The 25,940-nt window shown below is 42.8% G+C and overlaps 1 protein-coding gene across 8 annotated transcripts in view; it reads left to right on the top strand.

Moving 5' to 3' along the window:
- The window catches only part of IGF2BP3 (insulin like growth factor 2 mRNA binding protein 3), a 146,103-nt gene extending 120,933 nt beyond the window's left edge, over positions 1-25,170 (top strand). For 6 of the 8 annotated variants that reach the window (XM_044946539.2, XM_044946540.2, XM_025290974.3 and 3 more), the window contains 9 exons: positions 2,373-2,507; positions 3,791-3,913; positions 6,067-6,202; positions 7,768-7,893; positions 15,290-15,409; positions 18,944-19,018; positions 21,653-21,784; positions 22,478-22,591; positions 22,880-25,170. In XM_044946539.2, coding sequence (XP_044802474.1) covers positions 2,373-2,507; positions 3,791-3,913; positions 6,067-6,202; positions 7,768-7,893; positions 15,290-15,409; positions 18,944-19,018; positions 21,653-21,784; positions 22,478-22,591; positions 22,880-22,978 — 1,060 coding nt within the window. In that variant the 3' untranslated portion in view covers positions 22,979-25,170. The remainder of the gene's footprint in view (positions 1-2,372; positions 2,508-3,790; positions 3,914-6,066; positions 6,203-7,767; positions 7,894-15,289; positions 15,410-18,943; positions 19,019-21,652; positions 21,785-22,477; positions 22,592-22,879) is intronic. The other 2 variants (XM_044946541.2, XM_025290975.3) reach the window with 1 other exon arrangement.
- The last annotated feature ends 770 nt before the right edge of the window (positions 25,171-25,940 follow it).

Here is a 25,940-nt window from a genome sequence, read left to right as displayed (position 1 = left end):
CAGGAGTTAAGCAGTCTTTTCCAGAAAGTACAGCTATGGTGCTGTGTTTGTTCCAAAGGCTTAAGAGGTTGTCCACGTTGATCGCAGGCCCCACGCCGGCCTTCAGGTGGCGGGCCCATTTCTGATGTAGAAGCAAAGCGAACCTTGTCTGGTGGTGGTCATGCGCTCACTCCCCCGGAGGAGTGGTGCCTGGCCCTGCCTCCCCACACTTGGGAGTGGGGCAGATGCAGAGTGCTGGCTACCTTTGTGCAAAGTCGGTGGCCTTGACTTCATCATGTTAGAGGGTGGGGACGCCACCTGAACCATAGCCCAGGCAGTTTCCATCTCAGATTTGCCTCATTTTCATACAAGAGCTTCTCTTTAATTCTCTTATCAAGAGCGTCTCTCTTGCATTGATTCCCTGTTACCTGCAGAAACTATTCGGTCGTTTCCCTTCCTCATCACATGGCAGATGAAAGTTGTTCCTTTTAAAGCTTCTCATTTCCTTGTCAGAGAAAAGAGCTTCTGTGATTTAAATGAAACTGTTGGTTTTATTTAAGCAGGAAGATGGAGGATGGAGAGGGAAGGGAAGCGATAGTTGTATTCGATGATTCGCTTGCAGCTCTGCCAACAGATTTAATTAACTCTTGCCATTGAAACTAGTCATTATCAGATGCTCTGCTTCTGGAATAGCCTCACAGGGCTGCCCTAATCTGTAAAGCAACATTCCTTACTCTCGGAGGATCAGAGTTTAGTAATCCTTAGCACAGTGAGCAGGTGCAAATAAACCGGAGGAGGGAGATGAGCACGTCAGCTGCTGGAAGAGAAGCAGTACTTAGAGTGATCGGAGATGGAAACCAGTGACTGGAGAGGGTTCCTGAGATCAGAGCTGTTACATGAGATACTCTTTTTATTGGTTATTTCTAGATATTCCTTATTTGTTTCACTTCTTCATTGCCCTTATTTTTAGCTGTAGGTTTTAATTCTGAGATAAATCTTGGGTTTTCAATTAGGCATTTGGGAAAATGAAATCCAAGCCTTGATTTTATTGGCAAAATGTAGTGGTCATTCAATAAAAGAGTTAATCTCCATCTAACCCCCAAGGTGACCACTGTTGAGCTGGGAATATGTCTTTATAAGACTTGTTCCTCGTATCTACTAACACATGTAGCTTTAAAAGGGAGTTCATATCATGGTGTGTAGTGTGTTGTTTTTTCACATAAGATCAAGGACCTTTTGCTGTGTTGGCATCTGTAATTTTACCACATTTATGAACAGCTGTGTGATACGGATATGTTCTTTAACCGTTTCCTCCTGAGTGGTATTTCCAAGATAGTTCAATTTTCCTTGTATTACAAACAGTGCAGCGGTGCACATGCTCGCACCAGTGGCTTCACCCCATGGTGATGTCCCCCAGCAGACATCCGTCAGTGTTGGGAGACAGTTTGGGTTGTCACACCTAGATGGGGGCGGGGGTGCTACTGGTGTCTACAGGGCAGAAGCCAGAGATGTTCAACATCCTGCAACGCACAGACTAGCTTCCACACCAAAGAACTAGCCTGACCCCACATGCCGATACTGCCGGAGGGTGAGAAACACCACTCTTAGCCCACGTGTGAGACTGCATCCGTAGGAGATATTACAAGAAGTAGAATTCTTGGGTCAAAAGATCATAAGCAGTCAAGCAGATTGTTCTATACTCTGCACCATGCCAGAGATGTGCGTGTCCCAGACACCCGTCCTCTTGCCAGTACTGAATTGCATCTGTGCAGGTCTGGAAGAGAACGGCACCTTGGTATAAGGACCAGTGAGACTGAAGATAATGGCGTGTTTAGCGGCCGTTTGCCTCTTTTGATAAAGAACCGCCGCCCTGTCTTTGGGTTCCACTCCTGCCCTGTTTGTTGTGGACTTTGCCCTGATCGGGAAGGCAACGTGGAGAAAAAACCCGGCAAGAGGAGCCCGGGAGTGAAATCCCACCGTGACGGACGGTGGCCACGCTGCATCGGTGGAGTCAGCAGCCCCCGGCTTGTGGGGTTCCAGCTCCAGTCCTCTAGGCTTGGGTTCCAGGCTCCCTTGTGTTTTGAGTGGAAGAAAGCCTTTTGTTTGAACCCAGATTCTTGGGTGTGAGATGTTTGACCTGTGGCACTTAAAATTAAGTACGTGCAGCTTGGGCAGAATAAAGAGATGCCCCTGCATGAGCAGAGAGAGGGGAGTATTCTTGGAATTAACATTGGCCTCATCCATGATGACAGCTTATCAAGACTTGCTTTTGAGGAAAGTGAGTCACCCACTCTTTGCCCAGAAGTGCTGTGACTTTATAGGTGGTGAAGACAGAGTTTTGTGAATACACGCTTACAGCTCTTGTTTCCCTCTCCCCTTGTGCCCACCCTAAGAATTGATGTCCATCGGAAAGAGAATGCAGGTGCCGCTGAGAAGTCAATTACTATCCTCTCTACCCCTGAGGGCACCTCTGCAGCTTGTAAGTCTATTCTGGAGATTATGCATAAAGAAGCTCAAGATATAAAATTGTGAGTAAGGAGGATTAACTGGTGGGGAGGTTGATATTTATGCGGTCTTATTTTGGGGATTCTTTGACATAATTTTTGGGAATTGCCAGCAGACAAAGGGAAATGCTGTCCCGAAGAGCGACAGAGGGTTGGCACTGTTGTTTTGGTGGTTATAGAGCATAAATCTTTTAAACGCTTCGTTTTCATTCATGTTTGGCTATGTTGCGAGTGGTGTTAATTGGAAAAGTTCAGCTGTAAAAAGAAGGCAATTGGGGTCATAGGAAGCTCACCTAAGGTCCAAGAAGCATCCCTGGGATTTACCCAAAGCAGGGACCCCAAACCCTCACTCCTATACTTGGAGCTCGTTGGAGCTCGGCCTGCGTCTGCCAGCCCACCCTGCAGGAGCAGGGAGAACGGAGCTGGGAAGTCCCCAGTCTTGTGTCGTGGGAAGCTGGATGTTGACTTAGGTGTTTCCAGTTGAAGCTCTCAGTCTCTTGTGGGAGCCTTGAGCAGAGGCGGGTTCTCTGCTGCCTGAGGCATCTAGCACAGATGTGCTGAAAGGGAGGGTCCAGAGGAAGATACTGGTCCTGGCCTGGGGGCCTAACAACCTGACCTAATTGGAGGGACCTTTGAAGTACATTACATATATTTTAATTAGAAGGTGTTATATGTTGCTTTATTATAAGAATAAAATTCCTTTTTAGAATAGAGAAAAGTGAAGGAAAAGCCCACCACTTAGATGACCCCAATGACATGTTGACACAGTGCTATGTCCATGACTTGGAAAGTCAGAAAGGTGCAAAGTGAAAAGTGAAAGCCCCCTCTCTTACTCTTAGACTCTTCCCTCCAAAGTGTAGCCCTGTTGAGTTTCTTCTGTTTCCCTCTCTAAATCATGCATTTTATCTCCAGGGGGGTATTTAAACATTATTCTAAAACCATCCTGTTTCGTGTTGTACGTGGTATTCTGGTATCGGGGGTTTCAGAATATGAGTTTGAGTAAGGTGTTTTTAAAGAGCTAACTAGAATCCATTATTGGAAGACATTCCCTGAGATGAATAAAAGAAAACTTTTAAAAATTAACTCCTATCCAAATACTTGCCAGTGTTTTTTTGTCCCCCTCTCTTCATGCATTGCTAGAATGTGGGCTAATGGTCAGCAAGCTTTACAGCGTACCTGGCAGAATGCTTCCCCTACGGAAGGCAGGAAGTCAGTGTTCAATGAATGAATATTGTCCTTTTACCCTAGAATAGGTATACTTACTCTGATTTGATGGCCTTTTTATTTTATTTTATTTTTCTTTACAGCACAGAAGAGATTCCTTTGAAGATTTTAGCCCATAATAATTTTGTAGGACGTCTCATTGGTAAGGAAGGACGGAATCTTAAAAAAATTGAGCAGGACACTGACACTAAAATCACAATATCTCCGTAAGTGCTGCCTGGCTTTCTTTTGAATTAGAAAACTTGGAAAAATACCATTTCCGAGCCATAGGTTATGTATGAAGCGGATCACAACTCTTGGAGCTGGCCTGCCCCACCCCACTTATGCTTCAGTTCTCAAACCCCTTCTGTCCTGCCTGCTGTCTGTCACCCACGGTGAAAGCGTCCTCTGTTCCCACTACAAAGGCAGGACACGCTAATACCCGACATGCGTATTTCCTCACTGAAGTCTTGCTGGGGTTTTCTGGCATCTGCTCGGAAAGCTGGAATGTATAACCCTGCATATTATCCATCACTGTATAACAGATTATCCCAACATTGGCCACTAAAGACAAGGGTAAACATTTCTTGCTCACCTGGTTTCTGTGGAGCAGGCATTCAGGAGCACAGCATGACTGGGTAGTCCTGCTTTGGGGGTCTGTTGATGTTGCTGCCAAGCTGATGGCTGCTCTTAGAATGTGGCCTCAGCTCCTCACCTCAGCTCAGCACCTCCACAGGGCTGTGTAGGGGCACCTTCAAGTCATAGCAGCTCTCTTCCCTCACAGTGAACAACCTAAGAGACAGCAAGATAGAAGCAGCTGTGTCTTTTGTAACATAGTCTCAGAAGTCACTCTCTTGACCATTTTTCCTATGGTTGTTGACACAAGTCAGCTTCAGTCAGTGTGGGAGGTCGGTCACTGGGGAGTGGGGATCTTGGAGGCTGGTTCCCATGCGTACAGTCCATGAATGCTCTGAAATTATGTGGAAAGGCCTTTCTCTTCTGAGGGTGACTTTTATTTCCTTTAGGGCACCCTAAAAAGTTGAGGGGGAAAGAGACTGATGAACTAATGAAGAATAGTAGAGAAAGACTGGGGCAGTATGTTCATGGAGCAGGGAGTTTTCGTAGAAGTGGGGGTGGAAAGGAAAGGGGAGAGTCCCGGTTGGTGGGAAAGGAAAAACTGCAGAACAGTAAAAAAGAACAAGTGATCCTACCCTGTCTTGAATTTTATGCTCAGAAAGGGGGAAGGTTTTAAGAGGAGAAAAAATACATCATAAAGGCTATTCTGGAAGCAGCTATTTTAAAAGCTGTAATAGAAAATGCTTTTCAGGGGAGAGTGGGTTGAGCCTGAAGAGGAGACATACACTTGTTTACGGGGTCTGAGACGAAGCATCTTCATTATGTAGATGTTTATATTTTAACAAGTATGGGAAGAAGTTAACGAATAACATCCCATTCATCTGGCTCATGTTTAGCTTGAGACACTTTGCTAGTAGTGAAAATGAGAGTTTTAACTCTACGAATATGAAGGGAAACTGTCCCAATATTCTGTATCCTTTCCATCCATTTCCTGAGTCTTGTTTCCATGGTAAGTGCCTCCCGTGGGTCTCCCTTCCAGGCTGTTGAATGGCTGAGACTTAGATGGCCCCAGTGTCATCTGAATGGATTTTGACGCTTCTACAGGAGCTGAAACGGCAGGGAGTTTCTGAATATTGCTGTTACGTCTTAGCTTTTTAGTTGTCTAAATGGTCATCAAGGGACTGTTTTTTAAATTCAGTCAAAATGGATTGATATGTATTATTTCCTCAAGCCTATGTCAATCTAAATTCTAAAATTAGCAACAAAAATAAGCTTAGACATATGAATTCTGGGTGCCATTTTGGAATATTTTCTTGCTTATCCCTTGCTTGGTGACCAAAAAATGCAGTTGCACGACAAGGCCAATTACACCCCAGTTGGTCAGTGCAGACTAGAAATGCACTTATTAAAGGTTATATTCATCTGGTTCTTGGGTTCCACTAAAACTGTGGGTTCCTCTGGATCATTTTCTTTACATTTCACTGTTCAGTTGTGAAAAAAGCTCACCTTAAGTGGTCAAGAAGTATAATTTGTTTAAAACATGGACTTAGTTGAATTGCATACACCCAGAGATACTTAATGAGAAGGTGGGAGGGGCAGTATTTTCTATTCTCCTGCAGCTTTACAATTCTTGTATTCACAACTTTTGGGGCTTACTCAAATTTCATGATGTCTAACCACCTACTTTTACACATTGCCAGCCTCCACAGTTGGGTTTGAATTGCCATCTGTGGTTGAACTATTATTAACTGTCTCCCTCCTATAATTTCCGGTCTTTTTCTTGCCTCTCTGTTTCAATCTGCAGATTGCAGGAGCTGACACTGTACAATCCGGAGCGCACCATTACGGTGAAAGGCAACGTGGAAACATGTGCCAAAGCTGAGGAAGAGATAATGAAGAAAATCAGGGAGTCTTACGAAAACGATATTGCTTCTATGAATGTTAGTTTTCTTATGAAGGAAATGTCTTTGTTTTGATGAACAGTTCAAAGATGTTTTCAATTGCCTTAACATTGATTTCTTTAATGGTGTCATTGTTAGATGTGGTTTCTAATTGACTTTGAGCACCAGGGTGAGTGCCCTGGGATAGTTGGGCAGACACAGACTTGGACTTCAGGCTTGGCCATCTTTTGTGATTTTAGCCAACTTTGCGCCTTAGCTTCTTTACCTGTGAGGTAAGGCTAATACCTCTCTAAAAAAGGCTAATCTCTCCCATACAGTGTGAATTTGAGGGAGATTGTAGTATTATAGGAATGTGGGCTTTAGAGTGTGTAAACTGGTTTGAATCTTAGCTCAACCATTTATTAGCTGTAGCTTTATTCTCATAGATGACATACTTGGTCTCTCAGAGCACCAGTTTCCTCATTTGTAAAATGGGGCTACTGCCTACATTGCATGCTTATTAGGATTATAATAGATACAGTGCATATATAAAAAACTACTGTTATGAAGAGAAATTTAAAACCTAGTTACTTGTAAACCTTGATAAAACAATTTCAAATGACAAAACAATCTGTGTAGCGCAGGTAAGGTAATTAAAGTGCATTGCTGCCGTGCCATAATGGATGGAATGGTATGGAAAATGTAGCATTTCAAAAGTCCATCTTGAATTTTCAAGTAAATGATTGAAAAAAGAAAAGTTCCTGTTGGGCCTGCCATCTGAAACATTACACCTGAAAGAAGGGAAAGTGTAAAAATGGTACTGCCGTTGTGAGAAGTGCCTTAACTGCTAATCATTTTACCCCCACATGACTGCCTCCCTACCTTCACATGATCACTGCTCATCCAGATGTTTCAGGGTCACCTGGGAGTAAATCCAAACCCACATAGGCCTTGTAAAAACAGGCTTGAGGATGCTCAAGTCTGAACTCTGCAGTCTCCACCTTATTTTCTCAGCCCTTGGCAAATGAAACCAAAACCAAATCCCATTTCTGGCTCCTGGATCCGTTCCAAAGATAGGTTTATCTGAAGGGACAGGAGGATGGAACCTGATTCCCAAAGGGCTTGGTTTTGTTTTAGGTCTATAGACTCAGGACCACCAAATTTTTTTCATGGAGTAAAGATCTCTTAATATCTGTTACCTGTTCTGCTTTTTAATGAACATATCTTGTTTGCTTGCTTCTTCAATTCATGCAGGATACTCAGTTTCTCTTTACTGTGTGCCCAGAGCATACAGATAACATGTATGTCTGAGCACTGAGAGCTGCTCGTAAAGGCAAGGAAGCCTGTGTTCCCTGCTTGGAGAAACCTGGTGTGCCTTCAGATCAAAGAGGAGGCAGACAGCACATGGAGTTGAAAATAGCAAGAATTACGTGCAGACATAACCTGTAACCCGAAGTATAATCACATGGAACATCTGCTTTGTTTTAAAATTTAACTCACAAAATGATTTTTTTCTTTACTTGACAAGAGGTCACAATCTGGATATTATCACATATAAATGCTCACTTGTACTTGATCTTGTAATTGTAAAATGAAGGGACCTTTTTTTTTTTTTACTATTGCAGCTGCAAGCACATCTGATTCCTGGATTAAATCTGAACGCCTTGGGTCTGTTCCCACCCACATCTGGGATGCCACCTCCCACCTCAGGGCCCCCATCAGCTATGACTCCTCCTTACCCACAGTTTGAGGTAAGAGAGTGTGCCCTGCGTTTCCTTATGGTTGAGGGGGGTGACGTCAAGGGACACGGTCAGACTCTGTCGCCCTCAAGGGGTGTGACATTAAGTGCTAATTGGGGAAAATCTTAAGGTGAAGCCTGACCCCTGTGGGACCACTCGTCACTGTGGATCTGGCTTTCCGGTTCTTGTCACTGGGACCTTCTTCTCTTTGTAGACATACATGAGTTCTTTCTTTTGACGTTCTTGGGTGGCAGGGTTGTCAACATGTGTTTTCAGATATCAAAAGAAAAATCTGAGACTCTGGGGAGGGGGAAAGAGGTTACTTATTTTTAAATGTAAAGGAGAGGATTTTGAATAGGCTTCCTTCATCCTGAACTTCACCTGAAAGGTCAGTAAAGACTAGATACGTTTTCCATTCTTCATGCTGTACTTTATTAAGTGGTGGGCTCAAATCGTCTTGCCCACAAATCTGCTGTGTATGTGTGTTTGTGTGCAGACATTATAAACAGCTCTTACTTGTTTTGTAAACAGGTGTCATTAGGAAATAATTGTGTTAAGAAATTGTAATTTTTAAATTGCTTTTTAAGAGTAGCATTTTCCCTGAGGTTAGAAATAGGAGGCCAGTGATAGCATGAAGATAAGTGCAGCCTAGCAGACACTGTATACAAGAATTTTTTTGGAAAGGAGTTCTCAGTTCATTTGCATTATCAATAATAATTTAAGACAATCGTGAAATAAAATTAACATTCTAGGATCTTCCTTCTTGAATTCGCTTTTCTATCTCTTTCTTCCTGTTTGACTCTCTTATGATATAAAGTTGTGAGTGGTACCTGCTACACCAAACTGAGGGAGGTGTTCAGGGAAAAGGTGGGGGCTCTGTTCTGTTAGTGCTTTGAGCACTTGTAGAATAAAAAGCCATTGGAGGTCTGCAAAGAACACGGGTTATGAGACTGATCATATTTTATCCCTGTAAGAGTGCGAATTTCCTTTGCCTGTCCTTGAAGCCACCCAGCTGTTGGGTGTGCTTATTAGCTTTTGCTCTGGCCTTGTAGTGTGTGTCTTTCTGCCATTGCTGTTGGCGACATTTGCATCTTCCCCTGCTGCTCACCTGCCACTTCAAACCTCTTTGAGCCTAGAAACCATGTAACAAAGCTCCTTAATCTAAAGATAGGTATCAGAATTTCATATCACGTGTGAATAGACTTGATTCTAAAGCTTTGTGAGGCTTCCCAGGTTGAACCAGTGGTAAAGAACCCACCTGCCAAAGCAAAAGATTTTAAAAAAACATGGGTTTGATCCCTGGGTCAGGAAGGTCCCATGGAGGAGGGCAACCCACCCCAGTATTCTTGCCTGGGAAATCCCATGGACAGAGGAGTCCAGCGTGGTGTCCCACAGGGTTGGACACAGCAGAAAACTTAGCATGCTCACCCACAAAGTTTTGCGCCACAGCTAAAAGTGATGTGACGCGGCTACTGTGTTCGTAACTTGGTGCTAAAGGGGATGGGTGGGAAGAAAGTGAGCCCTGGAGGGAGGCCCTGGGCCCCACCATCTCTCTGTCGCTGTAGGTCAGTCTCCTCTTTGCTCTAGGCTTCTTTGCTCATTCACACAGTGAAGAAACTGAGCTAGGTGAATGATCTCTAAGAACTCTTCTTTCCAGCAGTTTTAATTTTTACAGAATTTGAAATTTTTTCTTACAAATTGAAGGTTTGCAGCAATCTGCATTGAGCAAATGTATTAGTAACCATGTTTCCAATAGCATTATTTTTAATCAGGTATGTACAGTTTGACATAATGCTGTTGTACACTTAATAGGCAACAGTGTAGTAGAAACTTACATGCACTGGGAAACAAAAAAATGTGTGCGAATTCACTTTATTCTGATACTCCATCTAATGCAGTGGTCTGACACTGAATCTGCAGCGTCTCTGGGGTGTGCCCGTATTTAAAAACTGGGTTAGAGAATTAAAGGTCGGTAGGTGCTTGCTCTCGGCACTTGACAACACTCCTGCATTACTGTTCTGTAGACATTCTCACCGAGAAGTCAGGTTACTCACAAAGATAGTCTCTTTATCCTCAATGCCTGTAGGTTAGTAGCAAATCTCTGTGTTTACTTTATACATTGCCTGGCAAGGAGTAGGTATTGATGACTAAATCGTTCAAAGACTGACTCTGTTTTTATGCGCTGCTTCCTCTTTTAGAATTGTTTCATTTTTCTGCTCATGTTTTCTTACTTGTGCTTTGTAACATGAAGTAGAATTTGATGCATCTCGTCTTTGGATAAATTCCTTGTCTCTGTTCTGTTCCAAAACTTTGCCCGTCCCTCCCCCTAAAACGTACTCTTCTTCCCGAACCTGCCAGGTTGGTGTTTCCAATAGAGCCAAAGAGTTGGTTCTTCCAGCAGACAAAAAGTCTCTAGTTCCTGCCTAGCAGCTGGCTCATGCAGTACTTAATTGGCAGACTTCGAGTTTATAAATGACAGGAAATGCTCCTTTCAGAGATGCTCACACAGTAGGGAAGAGGCAGTTGGCAGCTAGTGAGCAGAGGAGGAGCTGGAATTGGCATCACACACAACAGCAGCCATAGCTGGATGGTTTGGCAGCTTGCGCTGGGGTTGGCAGAAGTTAGCTCAAGAGCTGTTGTCCCCATCATTTTGATAGTGCCTTTGGAGTCTTCCCAAGCCTCTAGAACAACAGTGTAATCTTAAAATTGCTAACTTTCTGCTTATGGAAGAGACAAGAAAGGTGAACACTTTCTTGGGTCTTATCTACTTTGAAGTGGTCTTTAAGAAGCAAAACTATAATTTGAAAGGGACTGTTAGATCAAATGACTTGCATGGAGTCTTAGACCTCCTCTTTAGGATGTCTTATGGTGGGTGTGACTCATATGCTGGTAAACAATCTCAAAGTAAATAACTCATTGCATATATTATCTCTAAGAGGTCTTGTACTTAGTATATGGAGAAACTTTCTTTGCCTTTTTTAAAAAAGACTTAAATATTCTGTTCAGGTCATGAAGTTGAGTAAACTCAATTCCAGTTCCAGGCCAAAATCCATTAAAACGCAACAAACAAAACAAAAAACCCCCAGGAGTATGTATCTTACAAGCCAAAGGGAGATGCTGGCATCCTTCCAGGTTCCTGGAGGCTGGTCTTGTTGGCTGGCATGCTTGTCTCCGTGCCTTTGTGATGTCTTAGATTCTGTTCCCCACAAAGTAAATACACTTAACCTTACTGTTTGCTCATTCTTCTATCTCCTCATGATAGATGATTAGGAATTACTCATTGGCAGACTTCACCAGTTAAGCAAACTTTCAGTTGAGCAGCTTTGTTCTTCTGTTATTTCAAGCACAGAGGCTGCCAAGGACTCCAGAGGAAGTGCTGCCAATAGGCATCTGGCAGAAATCCACTGGGAAGCAGCTTGTGGCCTGAGTATCATTCACCTCTGAGGGTTTAGGAAGAAGGGTTCAGGGTAACGTAGGTGAACATTAACTTCCATGTGAAGAATGTGGAACATGAAAAGGTAAAGTTGATGAATCTTCTCAAAACCACCTCAGTCTTAAATTCACAGGTGAAAGAGACTTGTCATAACCCACTGTTATGGCTTCTGAACTTTATAAGTAAAAACTGTTTGCTTATTTGGGTGTCCTAACCTGAAAGCTGAGCGCCGAAGAATTGATGCTTTTGAACTGTGGTGTTGGAGAAGAGTCTTCAGAGTCCCTTGGACTGTGAGGAGATCCAACCAGTCCATCCTAAAGGAGACCAGTCCTGGGTGTTCATTGGAAGGACTGATGCTGAAGCTGAAACTCCAATACTTTGGTCATCTCATGCGAAGAGTTGACTCACTAGAAAAGACCCTGATGCTGGGAGGGATTGGGGGCAGGAGGAGAAGCGGACGACAGAGGATGAGATGGTTGGATGGCATCACCGACTCGATACACATGAGTTTGGGTGGACTCTGGGAGTTGGTGATGGACAGGGAGGCTTGGCGCGCTGCGATTCATGGGGTCACAAAGAGTCAGACACGACTGAGCAACTGAACTGAACTGAACCTGAAAGTATGGCTTACCATGCAGAGTCCCATATAAGACTGGGCTGGTTTAGTGACTGTCCGGTAGACAGGACATTTATGTCTGTGCCAGTATAAGGTGCCTTATACTCCTCGAGGAAATTTTGCTTGGGAAGTAATTTATGGTTAGGGATGTGCTTGTTGGATTTGGAACTGGACAGAGGGATCTGGGTAGCATTCAGAAAGGTCTTCATCAGGCTGCAGACATCTGATGAGTCACTTTCTCATTAAGGTGCCATTGTCAAGAGCACAAACCACAGTCCCTGAGTCTGGGGCACCGCCTCCTGGCATGCTTCCTTCACTTCCTGCTAACCTGCCTTGTAGATTTCTGTTACTTCTGCTTTCATCCCAGCGTGGAACATTTTTGTCTGCATAGCAATGCTTTCTTCATGACTTTGCCCTTCTTTCTGCTTGTTCCTTTCAGTCCTTTTCTCTTGACCGCCGTTCCTTTCCCACAGCTTCACTCACTTGATCTATGTATTCATTCATCATCTGCTACCTCACTCCCACCTCCCCAAGGTCAGTGAAACAAAAGCACCAGTAGCCTGTCACCCACCACTGATGGAAAGATGATTGCTTTGTCCAGCTTTTGAGATGGCAGTAGGTACGCCTGTGGCTTTTCTCGTAGCTGTGGTGGTCAGTGTGTTTCTTCCAGGCTGAGATGCTCAGGCTGTACTGTGAGGTTTGGGGACTTTTGGTCTGATGGTCCTGGTACTTCAGGCCACTAAGAACATTCAGAAGTTACGCTCTGGGGTCAGTCCCAGGAAAACCAGTTTTTACTAAACAAATAGCTTTTCTCTCAAATATATGATAAATCATGTTATTAATTTTTTTCTTAGTTTTAATTAATTGCTAAGAAGCATAGAGCCAAATTTGTAGAACAGCAGCATTTCTGATTCTCTTTTCTGTTGAGGTCCCTCTGCTCTTATTTCTTCACTTCTTTTGTCTTTCTAAATCTTCTGTATTTTGTAAGCAGCATAAAGTATTCCTGGAACGTGGCCCAGAAAGCAAATAATTACATAGTCATGGCAAAATACAATGGGGCAGATTTTGGCAAGTTACATGATAGATTTAGTCTGATCCTTAGAAAAGTCTTAAAAAAAAAAAACAAAGGTCTTTATTACTGCCAGAGCCCTGACTCCTCACCACCCCCCTTAAAAAAAGTGTACTCAGAAGAACATTACACGGATGTTCTTAGCAAGACAAAATAGATCCTATCTTTACTTTAGAAGAGCTTCCCTTGTGGCTCAGCTGGTAAAGAATCTGCCTGCAGTGTGGGAGGACTGGGTTTGATCCCTGGGTTGGGAAGATCCCCTGGAGAAGAAAAAGGCTACCCACTCCAGTATTCTGGCCTAGAGAATTCCAAGGACATCCATGGGGTCGCAAAAAAGTCAGACACGACTGAGCAACTTTCACTTTACTTTAGAAAATTGGTTAATATAAGGACCGGAATGACAAAATAAATTGATATTAACATTGAGCACAGTTTATAGGCAATGTCATCATTAATTCAGTTCTATCCAGTTACTAAGAAAGGCCTTAAATTGTCCCTCTGGAATAAATGAGTTGCTGTGTTCAGCTGTGTCTGACTCTTTGCGACCCTGTGGACTGTAGCCCACTAGGCTCCTCTGTGTATGGAATTTTCCCAGCAAGATTTCTGGAGTGGGTTGCCACTTCCTTCTCCAAGGGATCATCCTGACCCAGGGATCGAACCTGTGCCTTTTGCATCTCCTGCACCGACAGGTGGGTTTTTTACCCCTGCACCATCTGGGAAGCCCCTGGAATGGATAGTTTACGGTAATTGCATAACGCCCTGGCAGCCTGTGATGTATGGTGCTTCCCAGAAAGAGGCATTGTTCCTATGACTTGGAAATACTGAAGGGTGGACTTATTTTTTGTTCTTCCCTGATGAATAGCAGTAAAAGTTGGTTTGGCCAGGCTGTGCAGGACAGGCCTCTTCCAGAGATCTCTACAGGCAAGAGTTTAGTGGGAAGGCAAAACCTCTTCTGGTGTGTGTTCTAAGAATGCTTACCGAGCCCCCAGGGAGATTTCATTAGGCTGACAGCTGTGTGAAGACCTGCAGTGTTACAGCGTCCTGGGAAACATAGGAAATACCAAGTTGTGAAGAATATAATGTGCGCACATCTATTTATACTGACGCTGAAGAAACAAAGTGTCGTGATCAGAGAAAAGCACAATGGCTTTTGTCAAGAATACTTTCTGGAGTTGAATTTTAGGTTAACTTGGATAGGAACTGAAGGGGCACAGGGTGCAGGGGTGGTTAACAGAAAAAGGAAGAGGCTTAGAAGAGCAGAGTTCCGATTTTTCTGTGTAGGAAACAAGACATCGGGTCTAGAATCACACGCTGCTTTAATTTTCTGTACGTGGGAAAGGCATGTTTTAAACCAAAATGACTTCCCTCTGTCTTTTACACATTTATTGACTGTAAGATAATTAACATGAGAGTTTAGAAATATAAACTTTAAATGTGCATGCTGCAATCCAGCATTTTTATTACATAAAATCTTAGAAGTATTTGTACATGGGCACAAGATTTATGTTGAAAGATCTGACTATAATGTTAGACAAATTAGTGAGAAACTGGAAACCATACTTTCTTGAAGTGTTCCCAAAAAAGTCCTCAGATACAACAATATAACTGTCAGGGAAAGATACAGGAATTGGGTTTTTTGGGGGTCAACTTTTCTGTGATGTGCTTATTTTAGTCTCATAATCCTTAAAAGTTTCAGTTGAAAGTGTCTTACAGATGCTTCAGATGGATGTATGCAGATGAGACAACAAAGCTGTTGATTTCTTTTCCTTGGTCCAGTAGAGCATCTTTCCTTTGTGACTCAATTAAACTTTTTTCGGGGCGGGTGGTGAATTTTTAACTGAGGTATAACTGACATACATTTTCCGGTGATTCAATATCTGTACATACTACAAAGAAAGAAACGGAAGACTTGGCATGCTCTCCGTCCCCACACAGGGCTTACGGGGAGAGAAGGAAGTGGTTATTGACACGAGCAACCTTTGTGTGCTAAGAGTGGTTATGTCATTTGCTGGACCAACATTAAGTGCCACAAAAGTTGTTGTAATTCTGTAACTCAACATTCTAAGCTTTAAGGAAATTGTACACAGAAAAGTGGTATTATTATAAATACTAATGCTTTCAGGATGAATATGGGAACTTGCCAACCTGTTAGGTAGAGTCATATCAACTTACTGTGGTGATTTTTCCTAAACTATGCTAATATTCCTAACAGTACAAGAATGCCCCCGCCCCTATGCCCACACCACAGCCTGATCCGTGTCCACTGAACACGGATGTCCTGTCTTTCCAGCAGCAATCCGAAACGGAGACGGTCCATCTCTTCATCCCAGCGCTGTCTGTAGGCGCCATCATCGGCAAGCAAGGGCAGCACATCAAGCAGCTCTCTCGCTTCGCAGGAGCGTCTATTAAGGTACTGTCCTGCCAGCTGCGGCTCTCCTCTGCTTTGAGGACAGCACGCCACAGAGATGTGAGTCTGTCTGTCACTTTCTGTGAACTGAATGTAGCAGTCTATACTGGGGTTACGTAGGGTGTGGTAGGAAACTCCGTGTAACAACACTAGCTTAAACAAGGTAAGCTAAATTCTCTCTCCAGAAAAAGCAGTCTGGAGGTAGAGAGCCCAGCACTGGAGTGGGGTCCTGCTCCGCCATGTCCTTGGACATATTTCTTATAGCTCATCCCCGGGGGCGGCCTTAGTCCCTTCCTCCCTCCCAGATGACGCTACTGCGTGTCCTAACAATCAAGGCTGTAATGCATTTGTTTTAAGGAATACACAAGCCGACAGAGCCTTGATATAGCCATAGCTTTCGTCAGGAAAACATCAGTGTACTGGAGGTTTTGTTTTGGTTATGTCTTATAAATATTCGAATATGGTACCAAAAAACCCACATTGCACTCAAGTGTTTATAATATCTTTATTTATAACTGGGAAATGGGGAAGAAGTCAACTAGGAAATGCATGAACTGTGGCTTATCTGTATAATAAAGATTCAGTTCAGTCGCTCAGTCGTGTCTGACTCCTTGCGACCCCATGAACCGCAGCACGCCAGGCCTCCCTGTCCATCACCAACTCCTGGAGCCAAACCCATGTCCAAAATAAAGATTGCTTAGCACTAAAAAGGAGGGAGCTATTGATAAAGACCACACATATTATATTAAGAGAAAGAAGACTCAAAGGCTATATACTGTATGATCCCACTTATGAAAGTTCTGGAAAAAACAGAACTGGAAATGGAGGAGAAAAATCAGCAGTTGCGAGGAACTGGAGGGAGGGTTGGGAACAAAGAGCCAGCAGGAGGGGTGTTGAGAGCACTAGGCTGCTGACCAGGCGGCGCGCACAGCTGTGCGCTTGTCACCAAGTGGGCGGCCGTGTACATACACCACACAGGTAAGGAAAAAGCAAAGTACACAGGGCAGCCCTCATATGCTGTCTTGCAGCAAAAGATTAACAAAATATGTGAACAGTAAATGCGGCCAAAATAAACAGGTAAAGGAAAAGACATGGTAAAAAGACCAAGTGGTGAACTAACTTTACTATCCTGTTAGTTTCCTGATTAATGAATTAAATTAAAACATGCTCATGCACAAAAAAGAACCTACCAGATACGTTGTTTTTGGAAAAATTCCATCAAATCTTTTATGAACAAGAATTGGGTATTTAGACACCAGGCTCTTTTTCTTTGTCTTTCTTGGAGTTTTGATGATGAGGGTAAAATGTTTTTCTTTCCAAAAAGTCTGAAACATGCATAATGTGAAAGGTGCTTTAGCACTCTTAACACTTGGCTAGATTTCCATAATGTAAGTTCCCGTGTAGGGACTTTAATATGTACCTGTATGTCTGGTATCACCAAACCATAGTTATTTGTTAATTTACTGGACGTTAAGATTGTTCCAAATTTCTCCTGCACAGTGATGGAGTAAGTTCTTTTGATCATATTGTCATATACAACCTTATTCTTTCACATGCGTCTACACAAATGGATCTGGTGAGTCTCAGGGCATGTGCTTTCTTTTCAGCTTCTCAGACATTAGAGCAACTTGTACTCCTAACCTCAGTTTTAAACTCAGTATTAAAACTCAACATTCAGAAAACTAAGCTCATGGCATCTGGTCCTATCACTTCATGGCAAATAGAAGGGAAAACAGTGATAGACTTTATTTTTGGGGGCTCCAAAATCACTGCAGATGGTGACTGCAGCCATGAAATTGGCTCCTTGCTCCTTGGAAGAAAAGTTATGACCAACCTAGACAGCATATTGAAAAACAGAGACATTACTTTGCCAGCAAAGGTCCATCAAGGCTATGGTTTTTCTAGTAGTCATGTATGGATGTGAGAGTTGTACTACAAAGAAAGCTGAGCGCCGAAGAATTGATGCTTTTGAACTGTGGTGTTGGAGAAAACTCTTGAGAGTCCCTTGGATTGCAAGGAGATCCAACCAGTCAATCCTATAGGAAATCGGTCCTGAATGTTCATTGGAAAGACTGATGCATGAAGCTGAAGCTCTGATACTTTGGCCACCAGATGCAAAGAACTCACTCATTGGAAAAGACCCTGATGCTGGGAAAGATTGAAGGTGGGAGGAGAGGATGACAGAGGATGAGATGGCTGGATGGCATCACCAACTCAATGGACATGAGTTTGAGGAAACTCCGGGGGTTGGTGATGGACAGGGAGGCCTGGTATGATGCAGTCACAAAGAGTTGGACATGATGAACAACTGAACTGAACCTCAGTATAGGAGTGCTCTCCCCTCCAGGCCTCTACCACCAGTACTGACAAAGACAAAAGTTCTTTTTAAAAAAGGAAGCCAGGGACGTCCCCCAGTGGTTAAGATTCCGTGCCGTCACTGCAGGGGGATGCAGGTTAGGTCGCTGCTCAGGGAGCTGAGATCCCGCAGGCTGGGTGGCCCAGTGAGGGCTACGGGGGAGGGAAATCAGAATATTACCTTCTTTCTAGGGGTTTTCTGTGAATAATTCTGAGTGTGGCCTACAGTAATTATTGGCTTTTTTTTTTTTACAGATTCAAAATTAGTGCCCAAAGTAGGAATAGTATCATTTTGGGCCTAAGTAACAGAAATGTTAGCTTTATTTTCAGGGAGTGAGAAAGCATGACTCTGGTAAAAGAAAAAACCTGGTCTTGATTTGTAGCTGTGTAGGACAAGGTGTACTAGACTGTCAGTCATTGATAGTGATCACACTGAGTGGCAAGTGCGGTAGCTTTTATTGTAGTTTTTGCTTCCTACTCCCATTATTTACTATAGGGAGTTGCTTCTTGCACAGCAAATGTCTAGCAAAAAATTTTTCTTCAAACAATTCCTACCAGCCAACTGTCTAAATCCTTTCTTACTGAGGGAACACTGGATTTTTCTCCCTTCAACAGTCTCTGCAGCATATCCCTGGCCTGGCCTTTTGTGTGATTTCATATGCTCTGCTAAAATAGAAGAGTCTGAGTTCACTCTTCTGTCAGATTAACATTTACTCTACGTGTTACTCCAGTGAGTGTACTTTGGGGGGACATACGTACCATGTATCTATACGTATGTGTACATACCACGTTGTAGATTTGTGACCCGAGCAGTTTCTTGCACTTGTGGGAAGCCCAGGGTGTGATGCTGCGTGTGGGACCAAGGACCACACGTTGAGCACCCGCTGGTGCAGCGAGGAGCAACATGACGGTGGAGCCAGACACGGCTCTTCCCCCAGTTCCACTTGCCTGTGTCATCACGGCCAGGTGACGACTGCCCTAGCCTTTGGTCTCCCTGTCGGTGAAGTGGGCCAGGCGAAGTGTAGGCAGGAGCCATAACTAGTGGACCCGCGCTCACCACTGCCTCTCTAACTTTCTTCCAGAAGGCTTATTTTCTGCATTCAGTAAGTCATGTGCAGTTTGTGTAACATTTGGTATCAGTGGAACTGGAAAGTGCTGTGACCTGTTTCTGGTCTGTTACAGATCGCTCCAGCTGAAGCACCAGATGCTAAAGTGAGGATGGTCATTATCACCGGGCCTCCGGAGGCTCAGTTCAAGGTACGTGCCCTGGAGTGTGTGCACAGATGACAGACGAATGCTTCTTTTCAGAACCTCCATAACCTGGCCTCTCCCTTAAATAAATCCAGTACTCAGTAGAAGGACTCTCTCAGTGAAAATTGCTAAGACTGAGAACAGAGTAGAAACATTCCCCATGTTAATTACATTTTAAAAATACACCAAAACCTCGGTTTGAGAGTTGTGTAATGGTCGTTGGGTTTGCCTATCTCCCAAGGGAATTTGCTCAGTGCCTTGTTAGCAGAGATGAAGGTGAGGTGATAAGAATGGTTTGTATGCTTTGTTACTCTCTAATCTTTCCTCCTGTCCCTAAGAAGCTTCGACCTTGACTTCAGATGTTCCTTTTTCCTCTTACCCTTGAGTTAACTTCGGTTAACACCCTGGTCCAGTTTCTCGATTAGTCACTCTAATCTTCAGAATTTTAGAGGTAGAAAGGGCAGGGACTCTTGAGGCATCTGTCCTGGTATGAACCATGGGTCATTTTGGGGGGCTTGGGGCCAGAATGCCTCCCACTCTGTCCTGAGAGGTGGTGCAGTAGGGGGATGAAGACCAGAGCCTTTGCAGCCAGGCTGCTGGTTCAGGTACCAGCTCTGCCATTTACTAGTAATACGACCTTGGGCAAGTTACTTAACCTTTTCCTAGCTAGCTCCTCATAGTAAAATTGGGGTTAAAAACATCCACAAAGTTTAAACAAGGTTATATGGTTTAATAAATCAAGTAGTTAAAATAGTGCTGGACACACAGCAAACAGCATAAATGCACTGGTGTGTTAAGCAGACCTGGGCTGAATCAGACTAAGGCCATGCTAGAGCCTCAGATTCACACATACATACATACCTTTGAGTATATGATTCTTCCACAAAACTCAGTAGGGTGTCTGGTTTGTCACAGGTAAAAGCAGCTACTCAGTTCAGTGTGATTTACCGGAAACGCCTGTCCTGTTTCTACTACTTAGCAGCTGTGTTAACAGGACAACTCTCTAAGCCTTAGTTCTCCTAGCTCTAAAACATAGCTAAGTTATAAACCATCACTTTCTTTGACCTCTGTTTCCATGGGCCATTTTTCACTAAAAATCTGAGTTATTTTTCATTTCATTTACAGGGTACAGGAAACAAAAGGAGGTGCTTTGAGATGTAGGTACAGTTGGCTAGGCTCAGACTCAGGCAAGAAATTTACTTCTTCATACCAGCCTTGTGGTCCTAGCAGTTCAGATCAAAACTCAGAAATGCATCCTCCCCCAGATACTTACAGGACGAGTTACTTTTAGCCTGAAATATTAAAAGATGAATACAAACATAAGTTATGTTCTTACTGTTTTATAAATGGATCTTATAATTTTTATAATGCTTGTATGCTGGGAAGTTTAGGTTGTTTCTCCATACCCTCTGTTGCCCATGTCTTAAACGGGACACGTAAGAAAAGCTCTAATGCTTCAGTATCAGTTATGTGATCAGTGATAATTACAAATTATTTTAGAGGTCTAAGTATTAGAAACAGATCTAAATATTAGAAAATAAGCTCTTAAAATTATAAATACTGTTTTGGAGGACAATATATATCCTTTGGGAGAAGGCAATGGCACCCCACTCCAGTACTGTTGCCCGGAAAATCCCATGGATGGAGGAGGCTGGTAGGCTACAGTCCATAGGGTCGCTAACAGTCGGACATGACTGAGCGACTTCACTTTCACTTTCCACTTTCATGCATTGGAGAAGGAAATGGCAACCCACTCCAGTGTTCTTGCCTGGAGAATCCCAGGGACGGAGAAGCCTGGTGGGCTGCAGTCCATGGGGTCGCACAGAGTCGGAGACGACTGAAGCGACTTGGCAGGCAGTAGCAGCATATATCCTGTGTGTCCTTCGACTGTTAATAAAATTATACCTGTGGCCTGAGACTTTGAGGATGACTGAAATATAGGGTACTAAGATGAATTTTTTGAATGTCTGTAACCCCCTAAAATGAGCTTCTCTCTGCACCGATGAAAACATGTTTTGTACCTGTGTTTTTGTTCTCTGCTGTGGCAGCCTGTTGGATGAAACCAACTCTGGCTTCTTTTTCCTTTGGTGTATAGCAGAGCAAATTTGTGGCTATACATAAAAGAGATTTACTATGTATAATTTCTGGTTGTATGCAGCAATTGACAGGATCTGTTTGACTGCATCAGTTGTATATGTTAACTTGATTTTGTAGCTTCCGTCAAAGTAGAAACCATCTGGCTAAGATGAAGAAATGTTTGACAGAAAATACTCCTTGCTGGCCCATTTAGACATGAGCTTGGCTTCCTGTGAGCCTTGTGGGTGGCTCTGTAGTTCATTCAGTCTCTGTTACTCAAGAAAACTGCAGTTACTATCTTACTGCCAGCAGGAGAGTGTTACCTTTCAAGACTGGAGCCAACGGTCAGTCATCAGCTGCCGCAGCGGTGCTACGCCACCACTGTCGCCACCTTTGCGCGGGCTCCTGCCACCTCCTGGGCAGCGGGCCACCCTCAGGCGCAGATGTATCCCTGCAGAGGGCTGCTCCCGTGGGGCCAGGCCATTAACTTTGCCCACTGCAACATCAGTGACCCTTGGCCTTTCCTACCTGAATGACACTGATAGGCTATGTTCTCATCTGTAGGCTCAGGGAAGAATTTATGGAAAAATTAAAGAAGAAAATTTTGTTAGTCCTAAAGAAGAGGTGAAACTTGAAGCTCACATCAGAGTGCCATCCTTTGCTGCTGGCAGAGTTATTGGAAAAGGAGGCAAAACGGCAAGTACTTCAGCAAAACCTGTGCAGTGGTATGACAGGGAAAGCATCGAAAGGTACTTAGGAGTTCCACGTCCCTGAATTTGGGCTAACTTATAAAAGCAGGACACCTGGGCCAAGGTTTGGAGAAGACTGCCCTTTGTTCCTCCTGAGGGTTGGGTGTCAGCTACTGGGGAAAGCAGCGCCTCTCTTTCAGACCACTTTGTGGGAGAGGACTGTCTCTTGAGGGGCCTTTTGCATTTTTCTGTTGATAAACATCAGCTTTTTATTTCTATTGTGCAAAAATACTAAATGACATGAAAACTTTAAAAAGTTTCATCTACCTTTATAACTTACACATCCTCTATAACTGAAAACTGGTTTCCAGTTTCTCTTTAACATATATAACTTCAAAATTGTAAACAGCTTTGAAAATGACTTGGAAGTAACTGCAAGTATGTTTTGGAATCAGATTTTTAGGGTTTGAATTTGGCTTTGTTATTGATTTATGTAACTGTAGGTAAGTCAGTTTCTTTGGGGATTAGTTTTAATTATCTTGAAATGGGACAATACTAATAACCAAATAGAATTATTAGTATATTAGATGAGATTTACAAAGACATATTTTGGTACAAGCGTTCAGGAAATGGTAATTTTTTAAAAAATAAAAAAACCCCAACAGTTCCACTTAACATGATTTCTGTTTATCTCCTTCAGGTGAATGAGCTCCAGAATTTGTCAAGTGCAGAAGTTGTTGTTCCCCGTGACCAGACTCCTGATGAGAATGACCAAGTGGTCGTCAAGATAACTGGTCACTTCTATGCTTGCCAGGCAAGTGGGCTCCAGTGTGTCAGGGCAGCTCTGCAGCTGCCTTCGCAAACGGAAGCCATTCTCCTGTGGGTGTCTCCATGCCATACAAATATTCAAGGCTGTGTTTGATGCTTAATACGTTAAATCCCCTTTCAGCAGGTGATTTTAGAGACTCTGCTAGCAAACTAATTAGTACGTGTCTTTAATCTTCAAATTTTAATTTGAAGTTAATTTTAAAAATGGAAGAGGTAAAATAATTTCCTGTAATACTTGATCAGGTAGACGTTTCAAGGCCCTCTCCTTTTGCAGGTTGCCCAGAGAAAAATTCAGGAAATTCTGACTCAGGTAAAGCAGCACCAACAGCAGAAAGCTCTGCAAAGTGGACCATCTCAGTCAAGGCGGAAGTGAAGGCTCAGGAAACAGCCCACCACAGAGGCAGACGCCAAACCAAAGACAGACTGCTTAACCAACAGCCGGGCGCCGACCCCTTACCCAGCATCACATGCACAAGTTTTTACCTAGCCAGTTGTTTCTGAGGACCAGGCAACTTTCGAACTCCTGTCTCTGTGAGAATGTATACTTTATGCTCTCTGAAATGTATGACACCCAGCTTTAAAAAAAAAAAAAAGAAAAAAGAAAAAAATGAGGGGGGAGGGAGGGAAAGAGACGAACTCTGCACTTCCCTTTTGTTGCATTTCTCAGTATAACAAATATCTAATTTTTAAAAACATTCATTTCCCCCATGATGCCAGAAATTGGCTTAAATGGTGCATTCATGAAACTCATCAAGTAAAACTAGATTGCTCCTAAGTCCAATTGTTAAAATTGGATCAGAACAGAATTGTTACAAGTACTTAAATGTTAACCTATTAGCATAGAAAAACTGTTCTCAGTTTAACACTAACATAAATAACCTAAGGGAAGTGCTGAATGGTGTTGGCAGGGGTATTAAACGTGCATTTTTACTCAACTACCTCAGGTACTCAGTAATGCAATGAAAGCAAAATTGTTTTTTGTTTTTTTTTTTTCTGAAAATTTTATATACTTTATAAAGATAAGTCCAACTGTTTTTTAAAAAATAAATTTAATTAGCTAACAGGCGAATAACTGAAAAATTTTACTTCTGGCTGGTGACAGTAAAGCTGGAAAAATTTCACGTTTTTTGAGGCTTCTGACAGTTATTAGTTGGAAATTCCAATAAATGTTCAGTGATACGGAGCAGTGCCTATATTTGGAGAGCAGCAAATACCTTTTGTTTATGGTAGGGAAGTTTTTGATGGTACTAACGGAGCAAAGTGGTTGCAGGAGGTTTTGGAACGACTAGTTTTAAATGGCTTCAGGAGACTTGTTTTTCTGTTTGGCTATGTGATTGAATGCATAAATGCTTTGTGCTTTTGACTATCACTACCTAAAGTAAGTGTATCTGTGGAGACATGCAGCCCCCGTGAATTTAATCACTTGACTGGCAGGAAGAAAGCTTTAGCTTGCCTTACAGGATGCTTAGTTTGCCAATACACTTCAGACCAGTTGGTCTATGCTTGGAGCAGACCCCAAAAGAGTTGCTTTGTGAAGACCAGTGGGGCAATCAGATGGTGTGACAGTGTTTAAAGGCAATAAAAAGGCTACATCTCCATGTGCCAGGCACTGTCATGAGCCTCAAAGTAAGCTGTTTTGAAGATTTTAAGCAATGATAAATCAAGATAAATGAAAGGCCACCTAAAATATCACATACAATGCAGGAGGATTTCTGTATTCTCTGCACCAGTTATCTGAAAATAAGTCAAAAGATAGAAAAAAGAACAACTTTGGAAATATAATTTCAATGACTGTGATAATACATTTGACCTTTGCTACTGAACGCATTCACCCATTCCTTAACTTGACGGCAAAGCCTGGTATGTACAATTACATGGGTGTGGGTGGTCTCCGAGGCCACGCTGCTCTCAAGAGTTGTTGCTTTTGTTCATTAAATAATCACAGTCATCATATAATACTGATCTGAAGGGCAGATATCACCCGTAAAGTATCATTTTGCTTCATTTGTATTTCAAGATGAATTTCTACACGGACTAGGTAAGTTTTTCTGAAGATCACTGTATCAATTAAACATTTTGAAAATGACTTGAAATGTTTTTCTAAATGTTTTGAGAAAACCAGTTTATTTTGTAGTTTTAGCCAAAAAGTGCCCTTTTTGTCACTGAATTCATCAAGCGTTTGTTTTTTCTATACAATGAATTGCTTAAAAGAAGTAATGGACTGGCTTTCTGGTTGGATTTTGGGTATAATGGGCTTAAGGCCAGAGCTCTTCCTCAGTATTTGATTTTTCAAGCTTTTTTTTTTTAAATACAGATAGGTGCTACATTTATATCTGCCTGTTTAAATTCTGTCATATTTCACTTCTAGCCTTCTAGTGTGGCAAATCATGTTTTACTTTCAATGAAGCATTGGTAATGGAGTATCTGGTAATACTAGGAAGTAATTCTGTAATTGAGTTTTGCACTCACCACATATGGATCATTCCTCATCTGTAATGTGCCCCAAATGCAGCTCCATTATCCAGATACCTTGATGCAGAATAAAGTACTTCATTATTAGGTGCAGCCTGGTGCGTAGTATGTTTTATTTTTGGCTTTTCAGATTACTGTGAATGTCCTGAATTTCATCAAAATATAAACTTAGTATTACTAAAAATCCATGTCAATCTCAAGGTAGGCACCAGTATCTACTACTGGCCTTACTGTGAACCTTGATATTAATACTGTTACATATGAACTGAGAGTGAAAAGGTAAGTTACAGGACCTGTGGGGTGGTTTTGTTTTCTGCTTTGGCTATACTATTCCATAGAATAAGATTTAAATTTAAGATTACGATCTCAACAGATAGTTCAAGTGAAAAACACAGGAGCCAATGCAACTTTTAGGCAATCTGCTGGAGTCTCAGGAATAAAGACAATATATTTAATATGAATATAATGATTCGTGGCATGAAAATGAGCTCAGTCAGTCAGTTCAGTCACTCAGTCGTGTCCAACTCTTTGCGACCCCATGAATCACAGCACGCCAGGCCTCCCTGTCCATCACCAACTCCCGGAGTTCACTCAGACTCACGTCCATCGAGTTGGTGAAGCCATCCAGCCGTCTCATCCTCTGCTGTCCCCTTCTCCTCCTGCCTCCAATCCCTCCCAGCATCAGAGTCTTTTCCAATGAGTCAACTCTTCGCATGAGGTGACCAAAGTACTGGAGTTTCAGCTTTATCATCATTCCTTCCAAAGAAATCCCAGGGCTGATCTCCTTCAGAATGGACTGGTTGGATCTCCTTGCAGTCCAAGGGACTCTCAAGAACCCCTTGAAAATGAGCTCACTTACCTAC

Source organism: Bubalus bubalis, chromosome 8 (genome assembly GCF_019923935.1).
Source record: "Bubalus bubalis isolate 160015118507 breed Murrah chromosome 8, NDDB_SH_1, whole genome shotgun sequence".
NCBI lineage: Eukaryota > Metazoa > Chordata > Mammalia > Artiodactyla > Bovidae > Bubalus > Bubalus bubalis.
Note: the sequence above shows the minus strand (reverse complement) of the source record. Positions and strands in the feature narration are given on the sequence as shown.